Source organism: Mixophyes fleayi, chromosome 1 (genome assembly GCF_038048845.1).
Source record: "Mixophyes fleayi isolate aMixFle1 chromosome 1, aMixFle1.hap1, whole genome shotgun sequence".
Taxonomy (NCBI): Eukaryota; Metazoa; Chordata; class Amphibia; order Anura; family Limnodynastidae; genus Mixophyes; species Mixophyes fleayi.
The window spans coordinates 432,029,064-432,054,636 of NC_134402.1; the positions used below are offsets into that span (position 1 = coordinate 432,029,064).

The 25,573-nt window shown below is 42.5% G+C and overlaps 1 protein-coding gene across 8 annotated transcripts in view; it reads left to right on the forward strand.

Moving 5' to 3' along the window:
• Positions 1–25,573, forward strand: part of CPLANE1 (ciliogenesis and planar polarity effector complex subunit 1) — an 88,322-nt gene that overhangs the window by 18,628 nt on the left and 44,121 nt on the right. For all 8 annotated transcript variants that reach the window (XM_075184237.1, XM_075184231.1, XM_075184238.1 and 5 more), the window contains exons 14-30: positions 475–555; positions 4,748–4,912; positions 5,128–5,295; positions 8,833–9,055; positions 9,191–9,330; positions 9,619–9,836; positions 10,627–10,791; positions 10,995–11,133; positions 11,545–11,654; positions 12,469–12,624; positions 12,736–12,844; positions 14,054–14,336; positions 16,085–16,979; positions 17,178–17,335; positions 17,948–18,090; positions 18,379–18,458; positions 18,556–18,632. In XM_075184237.1, coding sequence (XP_075040338.1) covers positions 475–555; positions 4,748–4,912; positions 5,128–5,295; positions 8,833–9,055; positions 9,191–9,330; positions 9,619–9,836; positions 10,627–10,791; positions 10,995–11,133; positions 11,545–11,654; positions 12,469–12,624; positions 12,736–12,844; positions 14,054–14,336; positions 16,085–16,979; positions 17,178–17,335; positions 17,948–18,090; positions 18,379–18,458; positions 18,556–18,632 — 3,310 coding nt within the window. The remainder of the gene's footprint in view (positions 1–474; positions 556–4,747; positions 4,913–5,127; positions 5,296–8,832; positions 9,056–9,190; positions 9,331–9,618; positions 9,837–10,626; positions 10,792–10,994; positions 11,134–11,544; positions 11,655–12,468; positions 12,625–12,735; positions 12,845–14,053; positions 14,337–16,084; positions 16,980–17,177; positions 17,336–17,947; positions 18,091–18,378; positions 18,459–18,555; positions 18,633–25,573) is intronic.

The window sequence follows — 25,573 nt, forward strand, 5'->3', positions numbered from 1 at the left end:
ACAATAAGTATAGACAAAGTGCAATTATGCTTTTGAAGAACCAATTTAAATTTTTATTACAAGGCATTGCAAGAAAAATTGTGTGCAATTCAAGCAACAATCATCATATAATTGCCCGACAGTCTGTTTTACTGCCCAAATGACAAGCATATAATGTCCAGTATTTTGTCATTAGAGTCTTCGTACACAATGTTATAGATCACTGTCCTTTTCTTGTGACCAGAGCGAATGTTCTATAGAGGCGCTGGTCATGACATCATCCTTGTTTTGGTCAATGCGTAAGTGCGGATCTGGTTGCAGTAATGGCACTGTGTTTGAGAGCTGGGAACTGATTGTAATAGTTCTTGACAAATAAACTTTACAGCATTGCAATACTGGTAAGGTGGGCAGATGTGGGGGATATAAAATGAAAATTATATATTGTAATACTTCTTTACATATACAGAAATTAATTGTATTTTGCTTCATTTTAAGGGGAAGAATATTACTTGTTGGGGTCATACAAGGAGTCGGTAGAGTTCTGGAATAGAGAACTGGTGGAAACCACTACTCGGGGTAAATGTTATCATTACCTAAATATTTACTCTTTTATGTGTCCGTTGAGTAGGTAACGTGTGTGTAATGTTATGTTCTGTATTGTGACTGACTACATGATGCTGCTATTATATACTTACTGTTAGGATCAGAATATACCCTAGCCTTATAAAGCTACAGATTGTGACTTAAGGGCTCCGCACCAATCGACTCTTAATTTAATTTGCCCACATATATAAGTGGCTGTATTACTTTGACGTTTATTGTGGTTGGAAAATGACCACTTGCATAGGCAAAAAAAATATAATTTTCTGCCATGCCAGATAATGAATTTAGCATTTTTGATAGGGCCATTAATGGTTATCATAGTAATTTTCTCTTGCACAGCCATTTGGGGGACACTGCTGACCATGGGGTATAGAAGGCGCTGTTCTAGAAATAAAGCACTCAAACTGTAACTTTTTGGGCGACTCATTACTGGATGCAGGTCGGGGTCTTGCCAGGTCCTCGTCCTTGGCAGTAGCAGCCAGACATACTCTCTGGCTTAGATCTTGGGAAGTGGATGTTTAATCCAAGAAGGTATTTTAGTTGTTGCCCTAAGATAGATCAGTACTTTTTGGTTCGGAATTGGACAGGATTATTTCTCAGGCCACTTAATGCCCCCAAGTCGAGGGTCCGGAGATTCCGGTCCTTTCGTTTTGTCGAGAGATCTAGGAGCGCTTCGACAAGGGGTGGGTCATTTGCCCCGCGGGGAGCACCTTTAAAGGGGAGGCAGGCTTGGACAGGAAGATGTCCTAGACCTAGGCCGGCATATGACTTCCCTCTTCTCCTGCCCAGAATTTTTGTGGTGGGGGTTCGCCTCTTGCTCTTTTGAGACCAGTGGATCAGTTCTTCTCCAGACGCCTAAGTAAGAGGAATCGTGGACAGAGGTTACATCCTAGACCTCTTGGGGACACATCCAAAGCAGTTTCTTTCCACTGCCCTTCCACAAGATGAGGACAGGAGAGTGGCTCTTCAGGGGGCCATTCAGTCTCTGTTGTCAGGAGTGATTGTCCAGGTCCCAAGGGAGAAAAGAGGTTTGGTTTATTACTCATACTTCTTTCTTCTTCCTTTCTTGTCCAAAAACTGGCTTTGTCCTTTTGCCCCATCCTGAACCTGTAATCTCTCTACTTACACTTGAGGGTAGTCCGCTTCCAGATGGAGTCTGTTCGCTCCATGAACAACGTGATGGAGCGGAACGAGTTTATTGCATCCTTGGATATGAAGAATGTATATCTTCACATACCAATATGGGAAGGCCACCACAACCTTCTCAGGTTCGCGTTGGACGCGTCCCATTACCAATTCAGGGCCCTACCCTTTGTCCTGGCAACAGCACAAAGAGTATTTACGAAGGTGATGGCGCTCATGGCAGCGCGTTTATGACAGAATTGGGTGATGCTATTACCGTACCTCGACGATCTCTCGATTAAAGCAAATTCTGCCCCTCTCCTGTTGCCCCACTGTGCTAGACGGTGAAAACACTGCAATTGCATGGCTGGGTCATAAATTTCAAAAAGTCCCTCCTTGTCCATACCCAGCACATGGTTTTCCTGGGTCTCCTGTTCGACACCAGGTGTCAGTTTTTTTTTTTTGCTCCAGGGCAAGATTCTTGCTGTTCAAAAACAAGTAAAGACATTGTTATTCCTCAAGCACGTTTCCATCCTTCAGTGCATGAAACTGATGGGGCGAATTGTGTCTTGCTTTGAAGCTGTGGAATTTGCTTGCTTCCACTCACGACTTCCAAAATGAGATTCTCACCGGGTAGTCGAGGTCCAATCCTTAATTTGTGACACATCTGTTCCGACTGTCGACAGTGACCTGTCAGTCTCTATTGTGGTGACTGACAAGGAATCTCAGTCAGGGGTGTCCCTTCTCGATGTTGGACTGGACTATAGACGGCAGCCTACCAGGATGGGATGTGGTGACACTGAACCTCCGTCATCAGGGGCTTTGGACTCGGGAGGCGGCGAGACTGCCCATCAACTATCTTGAATTACTGGGCAGTATTCAATGCTCTGGTTCAGGAGCAGAAGCTTCTGAGGGACAGATCCATTCGAGTCCAGTCTGACAACGCCATGGTGGTGATGTATATCAACCACCAAGGGGGGGGGGGGGGGGGCAGAAGTCCCCTTGCCATGAACGAAGCTGCCAAGATCAATGCGCTGGATGGAAAATAGTGTCCTGGCCATATCACGTCTTTATGACAGGGATGGACAATTGGGAAGCTGACTACTTAAGTTGCCATGCCATTCATCCCGGGGAATGGTCCCTCCACCCAGAGGTATTCGCCCAGATTGTGGATAGGTGGGGTCAGCCAGAGGTAGATATGATGGCCTCTCGGCTGAACAACAAAGTAGACCAGTATTAAGCCAGAACAAAGGACCCGCAGGCGTCCCTAGTGGGTACCATGATGGTCCCCTGGACTTGCTGGCTGATGTATATTTTCCCCTCCGATTCCTATGTTGCCTCGGGTGTTGAAAAAGTTTCAGAAATTGTGCTGGCACCAGATTGGCAGTGAAGATCCTGGTCTTCTCTCCGGGGAGATATTCTGAACCAGGGCCTGTTCTTCCTTCAGGATTTAGTACGACTGGCTTTTAAGGTTCTGACGGCTGAGGCCCTGATCCTCCGCAGGAAGGGTCTCTCAAAAAAAGTCATCCAAACAATGGTTAAGGCCAGGAATCCAGTGTCCTCCAGAAATTATCACCTGATTTGGAAATCCTACATAGGCTGGTTTGAAAGGAGAGTTGGTCTGGCCTTTGCTTTCCGTCTGACTGATTACTGATGCTTCCTCCAAGATGGCATTAACAAGGGCCTGAGATTGGCTTCTGTTGAGCAAGTGTGTCGGGCAGCTACCTCGTCTTCCATCAACATGTTCACTAGATTCTATCGATTTAATGTCTTTGTTTTCAAAGACGCTAGCTTTTGGCGGAAAATTGTTGTGCACAGAATAGTCCTAGTGTACCCACCCATAGGGGCAGCTTTGGAACGTCCCAATGGTCAGCAGTGTCCCCGAATGGCTGTGCAAGAAAAAGAGGATTTTTGTAGCTATCATAAAATCTGCTTCTCTTAACCCATTTGGGGGACACTGCGCTCTCACCCTTTTTGTTCTGGCGGTTTTCGGTTGCAAGTTTCTGTTTGATTGTGGCTTTAGTCCTATCCTTAGGGCTTTATTAGTTAAATAACTGATTCTCCTCCATTCAGGGGGCATAGAAGGGAGGGAGCAGGCAAGACAAGTTTTTAGAGTTTGAGTTCCTTACTTCCAGCACAGCGCCTTCTATTCCCCATGGTCAGCAGTGTCTCCCAAATGGATTAAGAGAAACAAATTTTATGGTGAGTCCTCTTTTTTTGGCCCACACATATTTGCGGCATAGGGTCAATTACTTAACATTGGCTGTGATATTGCAGTGTATGGCACCTTTTAAAATATACAAACTGGCGCAAGTGGTAGTGGTTTCAGCATGCGTTAACCATCCACGTGTACATTTCTGCATTATTATTTAATATTTTATGTTTGTGAATTATTCTGGTAAAGTGACTTGTTCAAGGTCACAAAGAGCTAACACTGAGACTCTCCATCAACTTCTCAAGCATCATTGTTGGTGCCCTTAACTTGTAAGCTGTTTTTTTTTTTTCTCATATTTGTAAATTCATCCAATTATTACATTAATTTACACTATGTATAATAGGCTTAGGCCTTTCTGTCCGTCACACTAGAAATGGATAAACTTTCCAGAAAGTAGATAAACCTGTTATAATTGTAGCATTTGAGTGAAATAGGAAATGGTTTGAAGATATTGGTACCTCAATAATTGTACTACATTCTGTACAAGCTATTCACAGCCCTAAGGAGTTGTGTCTGGCCACTGTCTCAGTCGTGCTTTCAGTTCTTTCCCGACGTGGCCACTCGCTGTTCATATTACACCCTGTCCCTATGATGTCCCATGGATCCTTAATCTCTAAACCACGCCCCCAAGCTATTATATCGTTGCATAGGGATAGTGTCCTTAGAACACCTGCTTGTATAACAATATTGTATATTTTGCATTATTACCACATGTTCTGTATGTTCTCCAGCAAGTATTGTAATGTCCAGCATATTCAACAGTGAAACATTTTCTGCTAGAATATTAGATATTAGAAACTAATTGGAACATATACTTGTCCTATCTAGGAGGAAGGAGAGCTGGGATACTTCAGACTCGTTTTTACCTGGCAGTACTCTACTGTTACCTGTATAGTTACAATTTAAATGATGCACAAGGCATGTGTGACCAGCTGGTGAAAGAAATGCTGATTCGATCCAGTCTACTGACAGAGACAGAGCAGGAGATTCATGGTGAGATCTCATCTGGTACCTTTTAGTTTCCAGATACGTACAGCTACCACCACACTAACTGTCTCACGCAGGGTTAAGTATTCTGCTATCTGTTACTAGTTATCCAGCTTGGCAATTCTGTGCTTCTTATATTAGTTTCTTCCAGTAATGTCCAGAACACACATGTGCTTTATTTATGCTAATTTAAATACATGTATATTCCTTCCCTTGTTCAGCAGGCCCAGGGGCTGGTCAGCAACCGTTTGAAAAGGTCCGCGCAGAAGCAGCGCTGGCTGTGATCCAATCTATGGGTAGATTCATGGCTGCATATTTCACTAACCAACTGCTGTACGTGTTTCCTCCACACAATGTCCGTGTCCTGGCCCCTCTTCATATTACTACAGGTAAAGCTAACACTATTCTGTGTACTATAGCTCTATTGTCCATGTGATTACACCACAAGTGGTCCGTTCTCTTTCCCTGTTCGTACGCATAAAAATACAGCTGCAAAATTGTGGTTTCAGGTGTTTGCTCCCCATTGAGGGTGGATTTGGGACATGCCACGGCCTGTTCCCCTTTTACACTTATGAGTGAAATCCATTTCCTTCTTCAACAGTAGCAGCACACAGCTGGTGGGTTATGTCAACACCTAGGAGTTGGGGCTTTGTTCTTTTCTCTGTTACCTGCATAGGAGATGGGCACAGGGCTCATGCCCTTGTTTATTATTTTTCTTTGTTTTATGCTTTGCGTCAGCACCTTAGTTGTCCTCTAGAATGTGGCAGTGGGTGTTCTTCACCTCATCCATCTGCCCGCTGCCCCGGCAGGAGACCTTAACCACCATCTCCGGCCCTTGCCCCCAGCCATGATTCAAATGGACCCTTGGTCACCTAGGGTAGGGAGGGGTTAGGGCACATTGCACAACCCTACAGTGTCTTTGGTACTCCTTGTCTGGGTCACCCCAGGGAGGTCTGAATGGTGATAGTTACCACATTCAGTGGCTACCAATGTTATAGAACCTGATTGACGACGTGATGATATCACCTGGGATTTCCAGTTGTGTAGACAATTATTAGGAACTAAGGGGTCTCCCGTACTGCTAATGCTATTTAGTCCAGACCAACCTGGATTTAATTGAGGCTTACTTATAAACTGCTATTATATTCAAATAAGACTCTCTCAATTAATGTTTGCTGGGAAGATCCATCAGAACCTATCCTCACTTTAGGGCTCCCCAAAATATAATAAAATTATCAAAAGCTGTTTAATAAACAAAAACCGAAAGCCATATCTGTGCCCCCTGCCCCCACTTGGATAGAGTATAAAGTAGTAGTAAAAAGTAGTTATTCCCAACAAAATCTTCACCAAAAGAATATTGTGACCTCAAGAGGTGCAATCTGGTCACAGACCCCTGGCGGTAAAACCGTTATAGTCCACTCATGCTTTAAACTTTGTCCAGATGTGAAGAAATGTTTTGGTTGCTACCAAAACATTTGAATGTTGAATGTATCTCGGGCATTTGGGATGGCTCAACGGAAAATAAGATTGCGTTATATGCAGATGATGTCCTCATTAGCATATCCCATACGGTCTCCTACCTTCCTCCCCTCCTCTCCGAGCTAGACAGGTATGGACACTTTCTCGGGTTACACGATCAACACAACCAAAACCCAGACTATAGATTTTTTACATCTCTCTGACAAACAGCTTTTAGATTGCACATTTCCATTCACTTGGCTCTTCCAAAAAATAAAATACTTAGTGGTCTTCCTAACCAAAAACCTTTCCAATCTTTCAGGCCAACTTTCCCCACACCCTTTCTCTAATAAAATCCGACTTGTCCACTTGCTCCCACCAATTTATCTCCTGGATTGGTTGCATTAACGTGGTTAAAATTATATATACACCCTAAACTATTATACCTCTTCCAAACCCTCCCTATCCGAATACTCCTCTATGTCTTTAAATTTCTCCAATACGAAACATCCAAATTCGTTTGGGCAGGCAAATGTCCATGCATACGACTAAAGATTTTTCAGAGCTCTTCCCGTGGCGTTGGCTTAGTTACCCCAAATTTTAAAAGATACTATGTGTCGGCCCAACCCGCTCAGTGTGTTCTCTGGAGCAGTCCTATGTTTGCTAGGGTCTGGGTTACTCTTGAGGCTGAAAGTCTGGGCCTACTTATCCATGCTTCCCTTCTCTGGCTTCCAAGGGCGCACTGCCCTAAAAAGGTCCTGAGCCATGCCACGGTCTCCCACTCTCTGTCTGGGACTTGGCCTCCAGGATTCATGGTTTTTCCCTGCACCCCCCTCCCCAGTAGTCCCCCTCTTTAATTCTCCAGAGTTCCCCCCCCCCCCCCCCCCCTGGATTTCTCCCCTCCTTGTTCTCTCCTGGGCACACCCATGGGATCCGATTCTTAAATTACATCACCCATAGTGCCTCATTTCCCCATTTTGCTGACATGCAAGCGAAAACTGGTTTACCCACTCAATGCTTCTACCATTACCAACAAATTAGCAATCTCCACTCCTCCATCATATCCCGCCTCACCTTTTCCCCCACTCACCACCATTGAGACACTGTGCCTGCGCCAGGCATCAACACCTGTTCTTATTTCCTCTATTTTCTCTGAGCTGACCTCCTCTACTGATCCTCTCCGTGATCCGTCTCCGCGACCCTCTTGATGATGAGGACTGGTCTGAAATCCGGGACAATGCCGCCTCTAACTTAATTTGTGTACGAACAAAAGGAAATGTTTATAAACTCCTGTTTAGCTGGTACTACGTCCCTACCCATCTTCACAAAATGTTACCTGACTCCTCTGACAGATGTTGGCGTATATGCTCTGATGCAGGCATGTTTCTACATAGATGGTGTCCGAAACTAACCCCTTTTTGGTGCAAGGTCAAGTCCCCAATAGAGTCAGTAATTCTACTTTCCCTTCTACTTGAACCTAAATTTTTCCTCCTACCCCTTTGATTCCCCTCAGCCACTAAACATAAAAACAAACTGGCTCCACCACATTCTCTCTGCCACTACTTGCCAAATTGCCTCCGCCTGGAAGCTTGCCCCCACCCCACATCTCCACCGTGATCGACAAGTTCATCGGATGGAATATATGACCAGTATTATACGCAACTCCTCTAAAACATTCAACAAGGTCTGGGAGCCCTGGATGTCCTGCTTTCAACACCCCTCTCCCTTTACCTAGACTGCACACTTCTATCCTTTCCCCTCCCCCATTTTCCCCATCGCTCTCAGGGTGGTTTCTACCACACAACCCCTCAATCTTCTCCTTTCCTCTTCTCATTTTCTCGTCTTCGTCACTCTTCTCTTCTTTCTTTCACTTTCTCTCCTCTATTTTCTCTTTATTCCCTTGTTTCACAACTTTTGAACGCCTTTTTTCTTTTCATTTTCTTTCTCCTTTCTTTTTCTCTGATACTTTAATTTACTGACAAACTCTATCATTTTGTTCTTCCACTTACATGGAGTCTGAGTATCTATCCTTCCGTTGATTGAAGTTCTCTTTTAATTGTGTACGTTATTTTACCTGCAAACGCCCTGTTGTTTTTCATTCTTGACCTTTAATAAAAATTTGTTTAAAAAAATCATTGGAAATCTCCTCCTTGAAGTGATTTTCACAACTGATGTCACAGTTGCGAAGGTTACAAAGGAGCTTTTTTTTGAAGAAAATGAATGTTTACTGTATTACAGGTTGTACTCTTTGAGTGATATAAAAGCCAAACTAAACCAACAGCAATTTTAATGGCTTTGTATCATTCCACAGATGTTTTTTATATCCTGATGAACAACAGCGTAACTTTGTGTAATTTGTATAGATACCGCAAAATACAGATTAAATAATTATTACTCAAAAAGATAAAGAAGTGTTGAAAGCAGATACAATGAGACTGACGTGGAACCCGTTTGTGTGTTTGTTACAGACCGGTTTCCCAGAGTAATTACTCTACAGCACAGTGTAGTCGCCAGCGTGGTCCGAGAACAGAATCTCTCCAGCGTCTGGACTGTAGAGTATGCTCTCGACCTGCTCCTTGTTGGCGGCTTAATACTGGAGGCTGCATGGCTGGCAAACAAGCTGGGAGATTGGAAGATGTCTGTCTCGATGGCAGTGGCGTATAACCTGCACAGAGAGACTATTCCAGATGAGTAAGTTACGTTTCTGTCGCCAGCTTCTGCGTTCTGGAACTTGTGCACCAGAGATTACCAATGATGAGTAAATTAGCCTTTAATATTATGATGCATTGTTTATATTAATCCAGCTTATATTTTGCTTGATTTCAGAAGCAAGGGAGAAGTTCCACCAATGCCGCTATATCTGTCCCCTGCACACACATTCCAGGAGAAGTTACAGTCCTTCCTTGGCCAGCCTCCAAATTCAGAAACCTCAAATAAGGGTCACACTGAACAAAAACAATTCACTGGTAATTATGAATGTCCATCCCATGACAGTGAAAGCTTGTGTGGAAATATAAGCAGGACTCTTAAAAGTGAGTCCTATACGGTACAATAGTGTGTTGTTGCATCACTGTTTTATGCAAACACTATCCTGATTTTGATCATATGAATATTTGTGTTACTATTTGTGCAGGTTGTTTAGTTTGGGGTTTCTTTTGTTTTAATATGTCAGTGTTAATATGTAGCTTTTATCTAGCTCTTAAGAATATTTTTTTTTTTTTCCTCTAACTGCATTACTTGTTGGCACTTTGTAGATCCCATTGAGGAAGAAGATGCAGATGTACTGTTCAGTTCAGTGCAGGAGATGTTAAAGGCAGCTGTAATGACTGATGCAGAGATCCTCACCGAAACATTGCACCAGCTGATGGAGTCAGCCAAGGATCTCAGCAGGAAGCTGTCTGGTCTGGTGCCGGAGCGGCTGTACCTCCCAGCACCACCTCTGTACTGTCCCCAGCCCTCTTCAGTCAGTGAAGTAAGTTATTCTGATCTTTATCTCCACGGTTCATTTCTGTCCTCTACAGACTGTACAGTGCACATGTGAGTGAGTAAACTTTCTGGAACAGACTTATGTATATGGATAGTTCTAGTTTTGATGTACCCTTGAAAACTCATGGTGGAAGGTGAGGAGAATGGATGTCACCATGAGAAAATAAAAATAGAAAAATAAAACGAGAAGATGGCTGTCTGAGCTTTGTCACCATACTCTGGCATCAGTGGGACAGGAATTTGTGCTGTATGAGGACCCAGCTCCTTCCACTATTTAACTGTGTGGTTTCCTGTTTCCCTCCATTCTCCTATTATTATGGCTCTGGCTCTGTCTTCATTAACATAATTACACCAATGGGCAGATCACTACCTGGTGCTGTAAACATTCCAATGATCTTATTGGCTACAGGTTGTTCTATCCCCATTCACTTTAAAACTGGAAGAAGCAAGAGACGAAGACGGAAAATAAAAAATGTGCTCTGACCATAGTGTAATGAACCTTAAAACCTGGAATGTAGAATATATATATTGTACATTTTGGTGTGGGTGGTCTGATGGAAGAATCTGTCTGTGTATTTGCTACAAGTATTCTCTACTGGACTACTTTACTGTTATTACGTTGTCCTTGAATGTTTTCTTGTTGCCGCCTACGCTTGTTCCTTTATTGTTGAACAACAACATCTAATTACTTCCGTTTTAACTACTTGGATACTATTGAAGTCTATTTGTGGTGTTTCCATTCTCCTCTAGCTAATCTTTTGATGTATAATTCTTAGGAGGACCCGAGTGATTTTCTTTTGGTGGCAGAGAAAGGCAATCGCCAGAAGTTATCTGGAGTCCTCCAGCGGATCCTTCTGCTGTTGAGGGCCGCTCGCTGCTCTCTTCCCGCCGCCCAGTGGTACATCAAGCAGATCAAGCGAGCCAGAAAAATCATGCAGAAGGTTTATCTATCATCTTTACTTTCAATAAAATCAGTGTGGTTTTGCAAACTTGTGATATATTTCATGTAGGTTGGACATGTATTCATATTATGCCCATATTGGGCAAAACTTGGCTGTGCTTTTATGTAGAAATGTCAGATGCCTAGTTTGTATTTAGTTTTTTGTACATACAATTTAGATGACTTGTGTCCTATTCTTTTTAGATTCGTGCTAAAGGCTCCCTACCCCTCAACAAAGCACTTCCGGATACATTGTTGAATTACGCCAACAGTAGGACTGTGTTTCTTAAGGCAGGAGCGAGTGGAAATCTTATAAATAACCTGGTATCTTCCAGTGTAATAGGTATGTGTGTGAGAGTAGGCAACTGTTAGCCCATGTCATACTAAAATGAACCAGTTTCTTACAAACCGTGGCAGCAGCCATGTTGTATACACAGGAATACAGGATAACAATACTTATTGCTGCACGCCTCTGTGATTATTTCCTAGTACATTGATGGGCTGCATTATTATAATGGCTGCCTCCATTGTGACGAGCTACACTTTAAACCAGAGTCGCTTAACTGGTCATCTTTTTTTGGAGACAAATCCCAGCATCATTTTGCTTTTTGGCTGTGTTTGTAGTCCAAGGATAACTTTTTATATGTAATAAAAATAAAATCAATGTTCCCACTTTCCAAACACTTGTTTGTTTGTTGTTTTGTCTGTTGCCTTGTCTCCATATTGCAAACTAACACAAGTCTGTCTGCTACAGCCTGCTTCCGGGAGCTGTGCGCCCTTTGCTGGATGCTGCATGTACGTGAGCAATTGTCTATCAGCTGCAGAAAGTACCAGAAAACCAGAGACAATGGCAAGTTATTTAAGGTACAGTTTTGTTTAATATTGACTCACTACTTTACTGTAGTTTTTTTATTTTTTATTTTAGTGCCAGGCTCCTAATAGTTGATAATTCATTGCTCACTCCGCTTACTTTGATCATTGCACAAGATGCAGGAGAACTTACAAGATTCAGGATATTATCTGCACTCTCACCCAAAGACATTTACATAACCTTCTTGGGGACCAACTGTAGAATTATATTGACATGATAAACACCATAGTATACACCTCACTCCATTTCAAATGTCAAAAGATGGACAATTGAAAGATTTGTTATAAACAAGATGCACATTTTTGGATTTCCAAACATGTAAATGCTCCACAGACATTAAGATAATATTATTTCTCGGTCATCCACTTTTGGGACAGTGGTACCATGGTGTTGTATGAGGGGGGCATGGAGTTAGCACTTTAATAGTTAATTGTTTAATGTAACTTGCTGATAGGCTTCTCCCCTCTACAAGCCCCCATAGCTTCTTTTATATACAGCTACAAGCATCTGAAAATGCTAATTCGTGTACAGAATAGGTGCTATGATACAATTATGGGACAGACACTACCAAGAACCAACAGAGCAAGTATGTCTAGAGTAATCGCTAGAGGCGTTGTTTTGGGAAAAAAAAGTGAGACCAAGATATTTGGGTAGAAAAGAGGGAGATGAAAAGATATGGTAGTAGTCTGCAATACTGTATAATGTCACCTACAGAGGGTTGTCTATAAAACAATAAGGAGTTTGCTCTGTGTGTTAGGCTGAATACTTGATGGTACCTCTGACAACAGTCCTTTCTCTTACGGCTAGAGTTCAGACGAGTACGATTCCTGTGTGACTGAGCACTGTTTTGAGGCTTTGGAGTGGGCGTGTCGAATGCTGCCGTTTACACGGGTCACAAACTGCGAGGAGCTGATACAAGATATTGTTCTCAGCCTGATTAGTGAGCTACCGCCGGTGAGAAAGGTATAACCAGTCTGACATCATTCCTTATAGATGGCGTGAGGTTTATTACCGTTTGCACTGTGACAGTCTTTTAGGGGTGTTGTGTTACAACGTCCATCCGGTTATTTGTAGGTTGCAGAGATCATGGTCAAAGCTTTTCCTCGTCCAGATGACGTCCGCGTACCATTAAGAGAAAAGTATCACTCGGTTCAGCAGCGTTTGAGACACTCCATGATCAAAGGTAAACTACTGATAGTCATTAATTAAATGGAAATACGCACATTTCTTGTTTCTATACATGTTCAGTAAAAGACGTGAACCTAAATTCTACACAGAGACACCAATTTGTCTCCAGTTTTGTATTTTGAGTGAGATCTGAAATGATCACTAATGGGGCTAGGTCATTTCTGAAGCAAGACGTATAGCTGAATTCACAAAACCGGGCCTATTATTCATCTCTGTTCATTGCACGTGGTTTTTTAAACTAAGGATTTAAGAACTTAACCCTCTTTCCATGCTCGCTCTCATCTCCTGGATCCTCCTTTTAAGAGGGTGCACTCACTCCCCTCCTCTGACTCCCTTTGTGCCGATCGTCTGTTTGCCCTCCCTTTAGGATGTAAGCTCTTATGAGCAGGGCCCTTCTCCCTCCTGTCTCTCTACCTTCTCTTCTGCTCCAACTTCAATATTCTTGCTTTTCTACTTTTTTTCAATTTTCTTGCTTGTACTTCTCCTTTACTGTTCTGTACTGTTATTCCCTGTACTGTCCATTGTTTGTACTCTGTTCAGCGCTGCGGAAACCTTGTGGCGCCTTATAAATAAATAAATTAATAATAATAATAATATGCAGGCTTATTCCTAACCTATTTCAGATTAGTAACTTTTCCACAGAACTGCATACATCGTGGGTATTAGGTGGTGGATACTGGTTTCAAACTAATGCTCCTGCTTGTTTTTCCTAATGGTATATATTTTTACAGTTTGTCAGAAATATTGCCCTTTAAAAAGAAATAGTCACAAACGCCGCCATTTGATTTGATGTGAACATGGCCATAAATGTGTAGAAAACAAAATGCAACATCTGTGAAGAATTAGTCATACACACTTTTTTCCATAAATGCCCCATTTTGTGGGCAAAAAATGCAGCCACACACAGACAAACACATTATGTAATTCACACAAAATGATCAGTTGTGAGCCGGGGTGTGCACTGCACATTCAGAGCTGGCTTGCTGTACCGCGACGCATCAGACTTGCTACAACAGCCGGGGAGTCACAGGCGTTGTGTATCATTACTATTTAAGCATTTTTTATGTGTGTGTCTCTTATATAATTTATACACAGTGTATTTGTTTCAATTATGTAAAGATTTGTAATCCTCACCTGCAGAGGAGCACCTGTGATATGTTCTTGCAGCTCACTTTACAGAATTGCTGTTATGTGCTTCTGACAGGACTTCAAGGTGAAGAAATGATGTCCGTTGTCATACACAACGTGCAGAGGGTGCGAGTTAAGACCCTGAGACGTATGCAGAAGAACATTGGCCCGCTGGAGATGCATGTGTGGGAACCTGCTCTGGATGAGACCTTGGAAAATGAGTTGCGTAGTTATGACAAGTACTCTCTGTGTACTACTAGCCTCAGCAGAAGCACGCTCACTGACCTTGGGAGGCCTCAGATTTACAGCGACACGGACACCTTGTCCGACGGGTTGATGTGTACTGCTACGGATGAAAGGTACTGCTGGTTTATTAATCCTCATACAATTTGGGAATATTAACTATCTCTATAGCATGTGAGATCAGCTATGCCTCTTATATGAATGGGCAAGTTGTGACAAATCTCACTGAAGAGAGCAGGGCCTCATGTAGGACTTTGCAGCTTCTCAACAAAGTAATGTACATGTTTAATCTTCCTCCCAGTAAGGCCTTGTTCTATAGGCTGTCAGCTGGGTTAAACAGCTATACATTTTGATACAGTGATTTTGGCAGCTATTTGGGGTTTTTATCACCATATTGGACACAGATTGCTGCATTAAAAAGGCCCAAAACAATGGGGTAATACTGGACATATTCTGACCAAGATTAAGCCAATGTCATCTGAGACTGGTGGAACCAGATGACAAATAGCCGCGATTACTATGTATGATCATTGGTGCTACTTGAACACCAGACACTGGTGTCACTCCCAATTGTAGAATAATAGCTGCCGGCACCTCTGGGCTCTTTCACCGGCATCGGGAACTACACTTTTTTGCTGGTGACTGTGGCTGGATCCTCCTGACTTCTTACTGTGCATCAGAACTTCTGGGTAGCGGGCAGAGTGTTGACTTAGGATGCTGTGTACAACCCATGACAACTGGGGGACTGGGTGAGAGTATCTGTCGGTCACAGGATTTCAGCTAGTTGGATCTGTCTTGTAAATTTAAAACTTTTAATTAAAGATTATACAAAGTTTAGCTAGTAAAGTGCAGTGCTCTAGATCATTTGACACTTTTTTTTTTGCAAACTCTGGTTACCCCTCCCAGTAGTGACAACATTTCCCAAATGACATTGGAATATCCCTAATTATCCAGAGACCAGACACTCCCTCTATTCTTGGATAAATTATAGTGATTAATGCTTCATTTTGAGATACATTTGCTGAGTTCAACCTTTTAACAGTTACTATTCCCCAGTTAAGGCCCCATTCTTGCATTATAAATCATGCATTTAGTTTTTAATGCTAATAAATGTATATAGGGGAGTAACCTATCGATTCCAATGACCTGATTACTCACGTGTGTCTGTAACTGCTGCTCTGTTTACTCATATTCACTGTGAGTGGACGTCAGTAAAGTTTCTTCATTTGACACCTGCCCTCCACTGCAAGGGCCAGCTCTGGTTATGTGATTGCGTTTGACTTGCGATATCACTGGCTTTTTCCTGACGTCAGTGGGTAACCAGCCTTAAAGTGGCTGGTAATATATTTTTGCATACTGATTGATGATAAAAAGTATTATTGTTATAAAGACGGTCGCTTTAATTGAGAGTATCTTAATTGGTATTGCCGCATATATTGAAAATCATGGGTACAATTTACTTAAGGACTGCTTGTGCTGAGGATCCTTTCCATATATTTTTCTATTATTTATTTTCTTGTTTTTTTTTTTACTACATAGCCATTTGGATCCAGCCACCTCAATTATACAGTGCCCCAGGTTTGGAGGAGGGCTTCCAGGCACTTGGACTCCCCCCCCCCCCCACCCTCATCGGTTTGCCTATGGAGTCATTCCCAAAATGTTCCCTTTCCACGGAGCTCACCCATGTAGTATCATAGTGGGGGGTGTTGCGGCTGTCCATCTCGAATAAATCACTTGGCTTTGTCCAGAAATGTATTTGATCTGATTAAAGCTAGAAATATCTTCCATAATCCCTAATTACATTTTTATAATTTTGGTAGCTGTTGTTTTAATACTTTTACTGATTGGGTATCTTATTTTGCAGAACAGAGTGGCACATCCCATTAGACAGGGCTGTAAAGCGAAATAAAGCCACTGGTGAGAAAGTCAGAGAGAAAAGTGAGATGCCCAGTGAGAGTGGACCTTCTGTACCTAAAGTTGGGACCTGGGAATTTGAATGTGACGACGAGGAGTACACCAGCTTCTTAGAGCTGTTCCTCAGTTACCTGCTGGAGAAAGATCTGCTTCATAGTAGTGAACCAGGGATTCCTTTCCTCACTGCTTTCTCTCAACACCTTCAAGAACATGAGCTAAACTCCCTCGTATTTGATGTTCACACTACACTAAAACGCAAACTTGGAAGGCCTGGGATAAAAAGTGTCTTTAGAGCTGGTTCCTGCTACAAGGTTAATACAGAAACCCACAGTGACTCAGTAAATATGGAGGGACCATTGCTTCACACTCATGGCCCAACTGAACCCTCTCCAGCCTTGTGTTCAACTGTGGTAATTGAAAAGCCTGTTCCCTCCACTGAGAGATACTTTCACAATCTCAGATCAAGACGTTCTGTCAAAAGTGGCCTGTTTGGTTTACAGGATCAAAGAACACAGAAAATTAGTGAAGAGAAACACAACTTCTCGTTATCTTCTCTGCCGTCTGATCACACATCTGATATGTATAGTTACAGACTAATCCAGAACAAACACTTTGCTCCAAGTGAAGAGCTTGGAGCTGAACTACAGGCCAAGTACATTAATGAGGCCAAGCTGGTGGAGTGGATGATCCGGTGGTCTGACCGCAGGTTGTTTTGGAGTACAGGGAAAACAGAATGTCATGTTGCCTCTAGCACTGCAATACGTGTCAAGACCTCCTCCGCTGCTATCCTCACATCCATATGGCTGCTAGAAAAACCCTACCTGGGAAGTGACTACATCCATAATGTAAGATTTAAGAGTGAGGTCAAGAGAGGTAGACAACCTGTGACTCTCTCGCTGTTGAACCGCAGGGCTAAGCGAAAGGCTGGCATGACACACTAGACCTTGGTGTTCCACAACAGCTGGGGAATAACAGTTTGACTAAGCCTGTTGAATATAAAGGATAATATGTGTTACAGTCTGTCTTCTATTATTCTTTTGCAGGTTCCCCCAAGGGAGTATATTATAGCTCCTGTTATTCAAGATGTGGCAAACTCCAAGTTACAGGGTGGACCCAGTGTTGATCATTTAGATTCAGAGAGAGGTTCTCTTAGTACAGTACATGAGCAGGATCATGAATCAGAAGAGGAAATTGTTTCCATGTGAGTATTATGTCAATTCTGATTGGTTCTTGACATCATTTGTAATCAACCGCATCACAATTTAGGTACCCCATACCTTTGAACCAAAATACGTGGAACTGAGTCAAGTTCGTACGCAAATTGGGCGTGAGTTGTGTGTTTAATACGGGCGGATATATACGCACAAGTTATGTGCTCTTTTTAAAGTCCAAGGATATCTCAATATGCGTAATGGTGGAAATACGTTCTGTCTAAACAGTACTTGCATTATGTAGACACACATAACATAATGTATTTCATGTGCGTTCTTTTCCAAGTTTATAATTCAGATAGGGATTGGACGCATCCTACTGCGTCCGGTGTAGTAGAGCACAGCAGACCTGCCCCTGATCTTAACAGCGCACACATCTAGAGAGCCGTGCCTTGCTTAATTCAGGCACGGCCGAAATACGTGTGTATAATACTGAATGCAGGTTGCGCTCAGAATACGTACCATGGTGAATCAGGCCCTTAGTTTCAGAATCAGGTTCTCTAAAATAAAATAAAAAAAATGACTTTGGTGAAAATAACTGGTTTACCATTTTGTTTCAATACCTTGTTCTTTCTGTATGCTAATAGCTTTTCTTCTATTAGAGCATCATCTAAAGTAAGCAGAAAAAGCTGTGAAAGAAGCCAGGGGAGGCAACACTTTATTCAGGACTCGTCTGACGATGACACATCTGTGCTATGTGAACACACTACAGTGGTGCAGATTCCTATCCCATCAGAAACAGAAGGTTAGTACTCTGTTTAGTGATGTGTCAGCTGATCAGTGCAGTAAAAGTAATGACATTGGGGATAAGGAAACAGGTAAGTTTTTGTGACATAGTGAGTGATGTGGGGACTAGTAGGGTGAGGGACCAAAATGTGGACCAGTGGGCAGAAAGTGGGCCGTTAAAAGGGCTTGGAAAATTAAAGAGAAGATATGATCAGTGAAAAGGTTTAGAGGATGAGCTGTTACCACTGATATGGAAACATTGTATGACAAGTAAAGACTAAATCCTCTTTATGGTTTCCCCTCCTAGATGACAAAGAGGATCAACTTGAAACTGAAAGAATCCCCAAAATTTCAGTCAGTATACATCCTGTACCACAGCAGATGCAGGTAACCCCAGACTTTCTCACTTTACCAGATAATAAATATGTCATATTAGAAGCTCTGTGCGCTACAGAAAGTAACGTATACTGTTTCCAATGTGCAGATTTTATCCATTGATTCTGAACACCATGCACAGGATCCCGAAGAACCAATTGTCCAGGAAATAAGAGAATCTCCACAGTGAGTAAAATATAAAGCTCTCCCTTTTATAGGTACAGATGGGTTTTTGATTTATTTTTTAAATGCCCATCTGTTCTTTAAATTCGGTTCTTGCAGTGATAAATATGTATGTGTTATATATATATATATATATATATATATATATATATATATATATATATATATATATATATATATATATATATATATATATATGTGTATATATGTGTATATATATATATATATATATATATATATATATATATATATATATATATATATATATTAATCTTTTTTTTTTTTTTTTTTTTTTTTTTTTCATTTAAATACTTGCCAATCGCTACTTGTTTACTTATGTTTTTGCTACTGAATGAAAAATGTACCTGTCCAGGGCGAAAAAAATGGAAAACCTCTTTGGTTACGATAATAAATAGGAGGATTTTTGTACTTGCGTTAAATCCTTTTCTCTGATTCCATCTGGAGAGACACTGCTACCATCGGGAACACAGGAGTTGGCACTTAAATAGTTAAATAAACTGTTAATGTAACTACTGACAGAAGTTCCTCCCTTCTCCAACCTGTGTAATTGAAAAGCCCCAAGGAAGGGAAACAGAATAGCATGCAACCAAGAAAAGCAACAGAAGACTGAAGGGAGGAATGCAGTGTGGTCATTACTCAGAGAGACAGGGGATAGAGATGTTGGATAACTCCCTGATATATATGCATTGGTCACCATATTAAGGGACTGTGATTTACTCTTTTTACAAAGCAGATACCAACTACTAGTAGTGGTATTGCATATTACCATACCTGTATGATATCTGAACCGGATGATACATTACTAGGGGATTACTATCATAGCCGGACTAGTATCAATCACATTGATTATTAATATACATTGTGAAGTGGGTTATGATAGTTTCCCATGATTAAATCGTTAAATCATATACCCTCCTACATGGGTGGCTACCTATATGTGTAAAACTTACTATGGTTGGACACTAATATAGGAATCTTCAGACCTAGATTACAGGTTTGAAGAGAATTTTATATATATATATATTAATACACTTGGAGTTGGCGACTTATATATGAATTTCACAATTTGTGATACAGAGGTAGAGGAACCAATTTCTCACTAAATGGTCTATCTCATTATCTCATATGTTATGACTATATATAATACCTTTGTTTTGCCGTCTGTCTGGGTATTTTATTTTAATACACAACACACATCAACATCTTTTATATTTCGCTGCTTTTTAATAGAAATCAATAAAATTTGAGTATTGTTTGCTATTGTTGCAACTCTATTACCTACAATAATTGCTTTAGGAACCGGAGTGCCTCTTGTGTTCTTTCTCTTCTGTCCCCATGTGCTGTTATTAACAGATGAGAGTGCACCCTGCCTTTTGTATGGGAATGATATCATCCACAATTGAGCAAGGGTTCCATAGCTGTGTGCGACCGTGTGTCCTTTCCTTTCCCCTAGATGGAATCAGAGAAAAGGGTTTAATGTAAGTACAAAAATCCTCCTTCTCTTTCATTCAATCTGGAGAACACTGCTACCATAGGGAAGTTATAAAGTAGCCCATTGAGGGAGGGAGCGCTCTGTCAAAACTTTGCGACCAAAATTTGCGTCAGGAGACGCAAAAACAGGAAAACGGTAGAACCGGCTCAAGGTGTGGACAGAGAACCAGGTTGGCGCCAGGCAGAGCACGCAGCCCAAGAGGTCCTCCATAGAACAGATGGAATGCGCGGTGATATGATCAGGTACAGGCCAATCAGAAGTAATATAAGCCTGCCTGACGGTGCACATTATCCACCTAGCAGCAGTTTTTTTCTGTAGCCAGCCAGCCTCATTTGTGAGCATCATTCATAAATAAAAGGGAATCCGTCCTCCGCATAGCGGAAGTCCTTTCCGCATACATTCTTAGAGCATGGACCACATCCAATGAACTTAAGTATCCCTGATCTGAAGAGGTAGTCATCTCCTAGAAGACTGGCAACAGAATCTCTTGATTAGGATGAAAACCAGACCACTTTTGGTTGGCAAGAACATTGTGCACAATACAGCCCTGTCAGTATGGAATGCCAGATAAGCTGAACAACAAGAGAGCGCTCCAAGTTCCGAAACTCTCCTCGCAGCAGCGATGGCGAGGAGAAAAGCCACCTTCGAAATTAGGAACTTGAATTCATTCAACTCCAGTGGTTCAAAGGAGAATGATTTAAGATCCCTAAGCAACTTCAAGTCCCGAGGTGCCTTAGATGGTAAATAAGGAGGCTGAATGTGTAGAACCCCTTGGAGGAAAGTCTGCAGCTCTGGTATACCTGTTAGCCTTTCCTCAAAATATATGGAAAGGGTTGATACCTGCACCTTCAGGGAACTAAGGCGAAAGCCCGCTTCCAATCCATCCTGCGAAAAGGCTAAGAACCTGGAGAGACGAAAAGCTGCTGTATGTGACAGGTCCTGCGTTCGCACCAACTGATGTAGGTCCACCATACTATGATAATTTAGGACAGAGACCGGTTTATTTGCCTTCAATATGACATTATCAACCTTGGGGGTTATGTTGCTGAAAGGGCCCCTGAAGCAGTAGATTGTCTTGATGTAGAAGCCACCACCCTTTACCCACTGGCCACATCAAGCCTGGTATGTGGATATACTGCGCATGGCAATCAGAGGCAATCAGGATCACTGAAATTCTACAGTGTCATGTCATGCTCATGACCTCCACCGTGCACGCCATGGGGTCTCTAACCCACCACCAACCAAGAGAGGCGCATCCTCGGAGACAACTGGAGTCTCTCAGAGGCCAGCTGAAGGTGGGATCCTGACCAGTTGGACAAGAGGTCTCACTAAACCATGCAACAGTGGAACCAGAAGCGTTTCGAATGTGGAGACCATCTCACCCATTTAGTTTCATACATAGTACGACGTAGACCTGAAGAAAGTGCACTTTGTTGATTGGTAGAAACACCTTCTGCAGTCTGGTGTCTAGTATAAGGCCAAGGAAAACCATCCTCTGACAGGGCGCCAACTGGGATTTTTGTAAATTTTGGTTCCAGCACTTTGGTCAGTGAAATATGGAGCTGGAGGGTCTGATCCGAGTGCACCTTTAATAGCAAATCGTCCAAGTATGGGATGATGTAGACTCCCAGAGTACACAACCCTGCTGCCATGACCGCCATGATCTTTGTAAAGACTTATGGAGCCTTGGGAAAAAAACGAACGGAATGGAAAGTGGGAATCCCCCCACTGCAATCTGTGATGGGACAAAAGGAGCCGTCTGGCTTGTGAACCAGGAAGAGGTTTGAATAGAAACTTCTGCCCCTTTGTCCCTCTGGGGCCTGACAGATGACTTTGCTTCTTACTGCTGGAGTTATCAACGATCTCATAGCCAATCTCTTTACTTTGTCTCGCGGAGGGGTGGAAAAGAAATGGTGAGGTGGCCGACTTTAGAGGTCTATCATGTAGCCACATTGCATGATTCCCGTAATCCACCGATCCTGAGTGGAAGCCGCCCATTGGTCCAGGAACAACAAAAGGCATTCTCCCCCAATGTCCACGAGATGAGGAGGAAATCCGTGAGGTTGCAGGCTTTTCAGGATTTTTAGGCCCTGGACACCTGTCCCTCTGTGACTGGTCCCTGAATGTGATAGGCTTGCCCATAGTTTGAAAAGCCACCCCAAAAGGAAGATGAACCAAAACAAGGTCTTTCTGACTTCTGGACATTAACAGGAAGGTAGAAACTTTTTTCTCTTGTAGCCTGACATATAATGCCAGCTCTAAAAGAACAGAACTGACATAAGTAAGAGATTTCAAGGACTTCTTGAATTTGTAATCTGTGTTCCATGAACGCAACCACAAAATTCTTCAATCTGCAACTGCTGATGCAGAGATGGAAGACACTGAGGCTGCATTCTGAGCTGACTATTATAGATAACATGAGGCTTCTTTCAGATGTAATGCCAGAGGAAGCAAATCGGAATCCTGTAGACCATCAGCAAGCTGATTTGCCCAGGTCTCTATCTTTTTAGCCACCAAAGTGTAAAAAAGCATGGTCGTTAGAGAACTTTTCATTTTACGGTCAGTGCTATTTTTACAAGTAGCTGAATCAGGTACAGGAAGAGTGGTATGGCATGCCTAGTGCGCTACAGGTGTATCCACCTTAGGTAACTGTTCCCATTGGGCCATCTCATCCAGCTGAAGTTGAAAGAGGCTAGGAAACATACGCTGTACAATGAATTTTCTGTCTGGCTGTACCATGCTGACTCAATGGGCTTTGTTAGCTCTTCAGAAGGGGGAAAGCAGACTACATGCCTCTTCTGCTTCTTTCCCACTGAGCCTCTGAATCGGAGACCACTAAGAGAAGATGAACAGACCTATGCCTTTTTACGGGAAGTCCGAGTTCTCGTGGATGCAAGAAATGTATTTAATTTTTCAAGGTCCTGTATGAAGTAGACCAAGAAACTTCCGCCTGGATTTGACCTTGGAAACCAAGAGGAGCTGGGAGGACAAAAGAACATTCTCCTGCAACCTGTGAAGATGTCGTAAGGGCAACAGTCTTGGAAGACTGCACTTAATACATTTTGAGCCAGACTGATAATCACATCCACTGCAGGTATCGCTGCAGGATGAGCGAGCAACTGAAATAGCGCTGCCACCTACTGTCCAAATGTAGTCACCTACGCTGGTTCCTCTATCAGAGGGGGGCCCTCGTGCGCTCTCACACCAGCCATCTGCATCACAGTCCACACAAACTGACACTGGATAGTCCACTGGGTAGTTTGGATTTACATTTTGCAGAGGTAAAATAATCCACCCTGTTTTTTTTACCTTTGTCAGACATGTTTCGCAATATTTAGGATCCAACGGAAATAAGTAACCTGCAACTCTATATCATTAGTCGCAGTTACACTACACTTTTTTTGTTTTGTTTTAAATTTACTTTGTGTGTGTGTGTGTAAATGCTTATACATATCTTCTAACTCTACAGGGATAAACCTAGAGTTGTACTTTCCAACACAATTTTGTGTTAATATACATTACCGAATAATCCTCACAATAGAAAGTCCTATTGTTGAGATTCTGTCTATGTGAAGGAATTGGTAAAAGTATGCAAATATTCTACAGATATCTCTTTGTACAGATATGTGAATGTGTATCAAAATAAAATTATTATTTTTTTTATTGCAGTACCGTGTCAGCCAGAAAAATCTATGTGATGTGTGTTGAATACTTTAGTGTCAAAAAAGACAAAAGTATTATAGGAGTGATACCTTTTCTTTGCTAACCAATATAAATTTTTATGTACAGATATGTGTATGACAAAACTGATGTAAGGTACTCTCTACAGAACCATGTCAAAGGCAGAGTACCTGCAGATAGAGAGCAATCTGTCAGTCACACACAGTATATACTGCTGATCAGTAGCAGCAGATAGAGAGCAGCCTGTCAGTCACACACAGTATATACTGCTGATCAGTAGCAGTGATACCTGTAGTACCCACAGATAGAGAGCAGCCTGTCAGTCACACACAGTATATACTGCTGATCAGTAGCAGTGATACCTGTAGTACCCACAGATAGAGAGCAGCCTGTCAGTCACACACAGTATATACTGCTGATCAGTAGCAGTGATACCTGTAGTACCCACAGACAGAGAGCAGCCTGTCAGTCACACACAGTATATACTGCTGATCAGTAGAGGTAGGTAGAGAGCAGCCTGTCAGTCACACACAGTATATACTGCTGATAGAGCAGCCGGTCAGTAACACACAGTATATACTGCTGATCAGTAGCAGCAGATAGAGAGCAGCCTGTCAGTCACACACAGTATATACTGCTGATCAGTAGCAGTGATACCTGTAGTACCCACAGACAGAGAGCAGCCTGTCAGTCACACACAGTATATACTGCTGATCAGTAGAGGTAGGTAGAGAGCAGCCTGTCAGTCACACACAGTATATACTGCTGATCAGTAGCAGATAGAGAGCAGCCTGTCAGTCACACACAGTATATACTGCTGATCAGTAGAGGTAGGTAGAGAGCAGCATGTCAGTCACACACAGTATATACTGCTGATCAGTAGCAGTGATACCTGTAGTACCCACAGACAGAGAGCAGCCTGTCAGTCACACACAGTATATACTGCTGATCAGTAGCAGTGATACCTGTAGTACCCACAGACAGAGAGCAGCCTGTCAGTCACACACAGTATATACTGCTGATCAGTAGAGGTAGGTAGAGAGCAGCCTGTCAGTCACACACAGTATATACTGCTGATCAGTAGCAGATAGAGAGCAGCCTGTCAGTCACACACAGTATATACTGCTGATCAGTAGAGGTAGGTAGAGAGCAGCATGTCAGTCACACACAGTATATACTGCTGATCAGTAGCAGTGATACCTGTAGTACCCACAGATAGAGAGCAGCCTGTCAGTCACACACAGTATATATTGCTGATCAGTAGCAGTGATACCTGTAGTACCCACAGACAGAGAGCAGCCTGTCAGTCACACACAGTATATACTGCTGATCAGTAGAGGTAGGTAGAGAGCAGCCTGTCAGTCACACACAGTATATACTGCTGATAGAGCAGCCTGTCAGTCACACACAGTATATACTGCTGATAGAGAGCAGCCTGTCAGTCACACACAGTATATATTGCTGATCAGTAGCAGTGATACCTGTAGTACCCACAGACAGAGAGCAGCCTGTCAGTCACACACAGTATATACTGCTGATCAGTAGAGGTAGGTAGAGAGCAGCCTGTCAGTCACACACAGTATATACTGCTGGTCAGTAGCAGATAGAGAGCAGCCTGTCAGTCACACACAGTATATACTGCTGATCAGTAGCAGCAGATAGAGAGCAGCCTGTCAGTCACACACAGTATATACTGCTGATCAGTAGAGGTAGGTAGAGAGCAGCCTGTCAGTCACACACAGTATATACT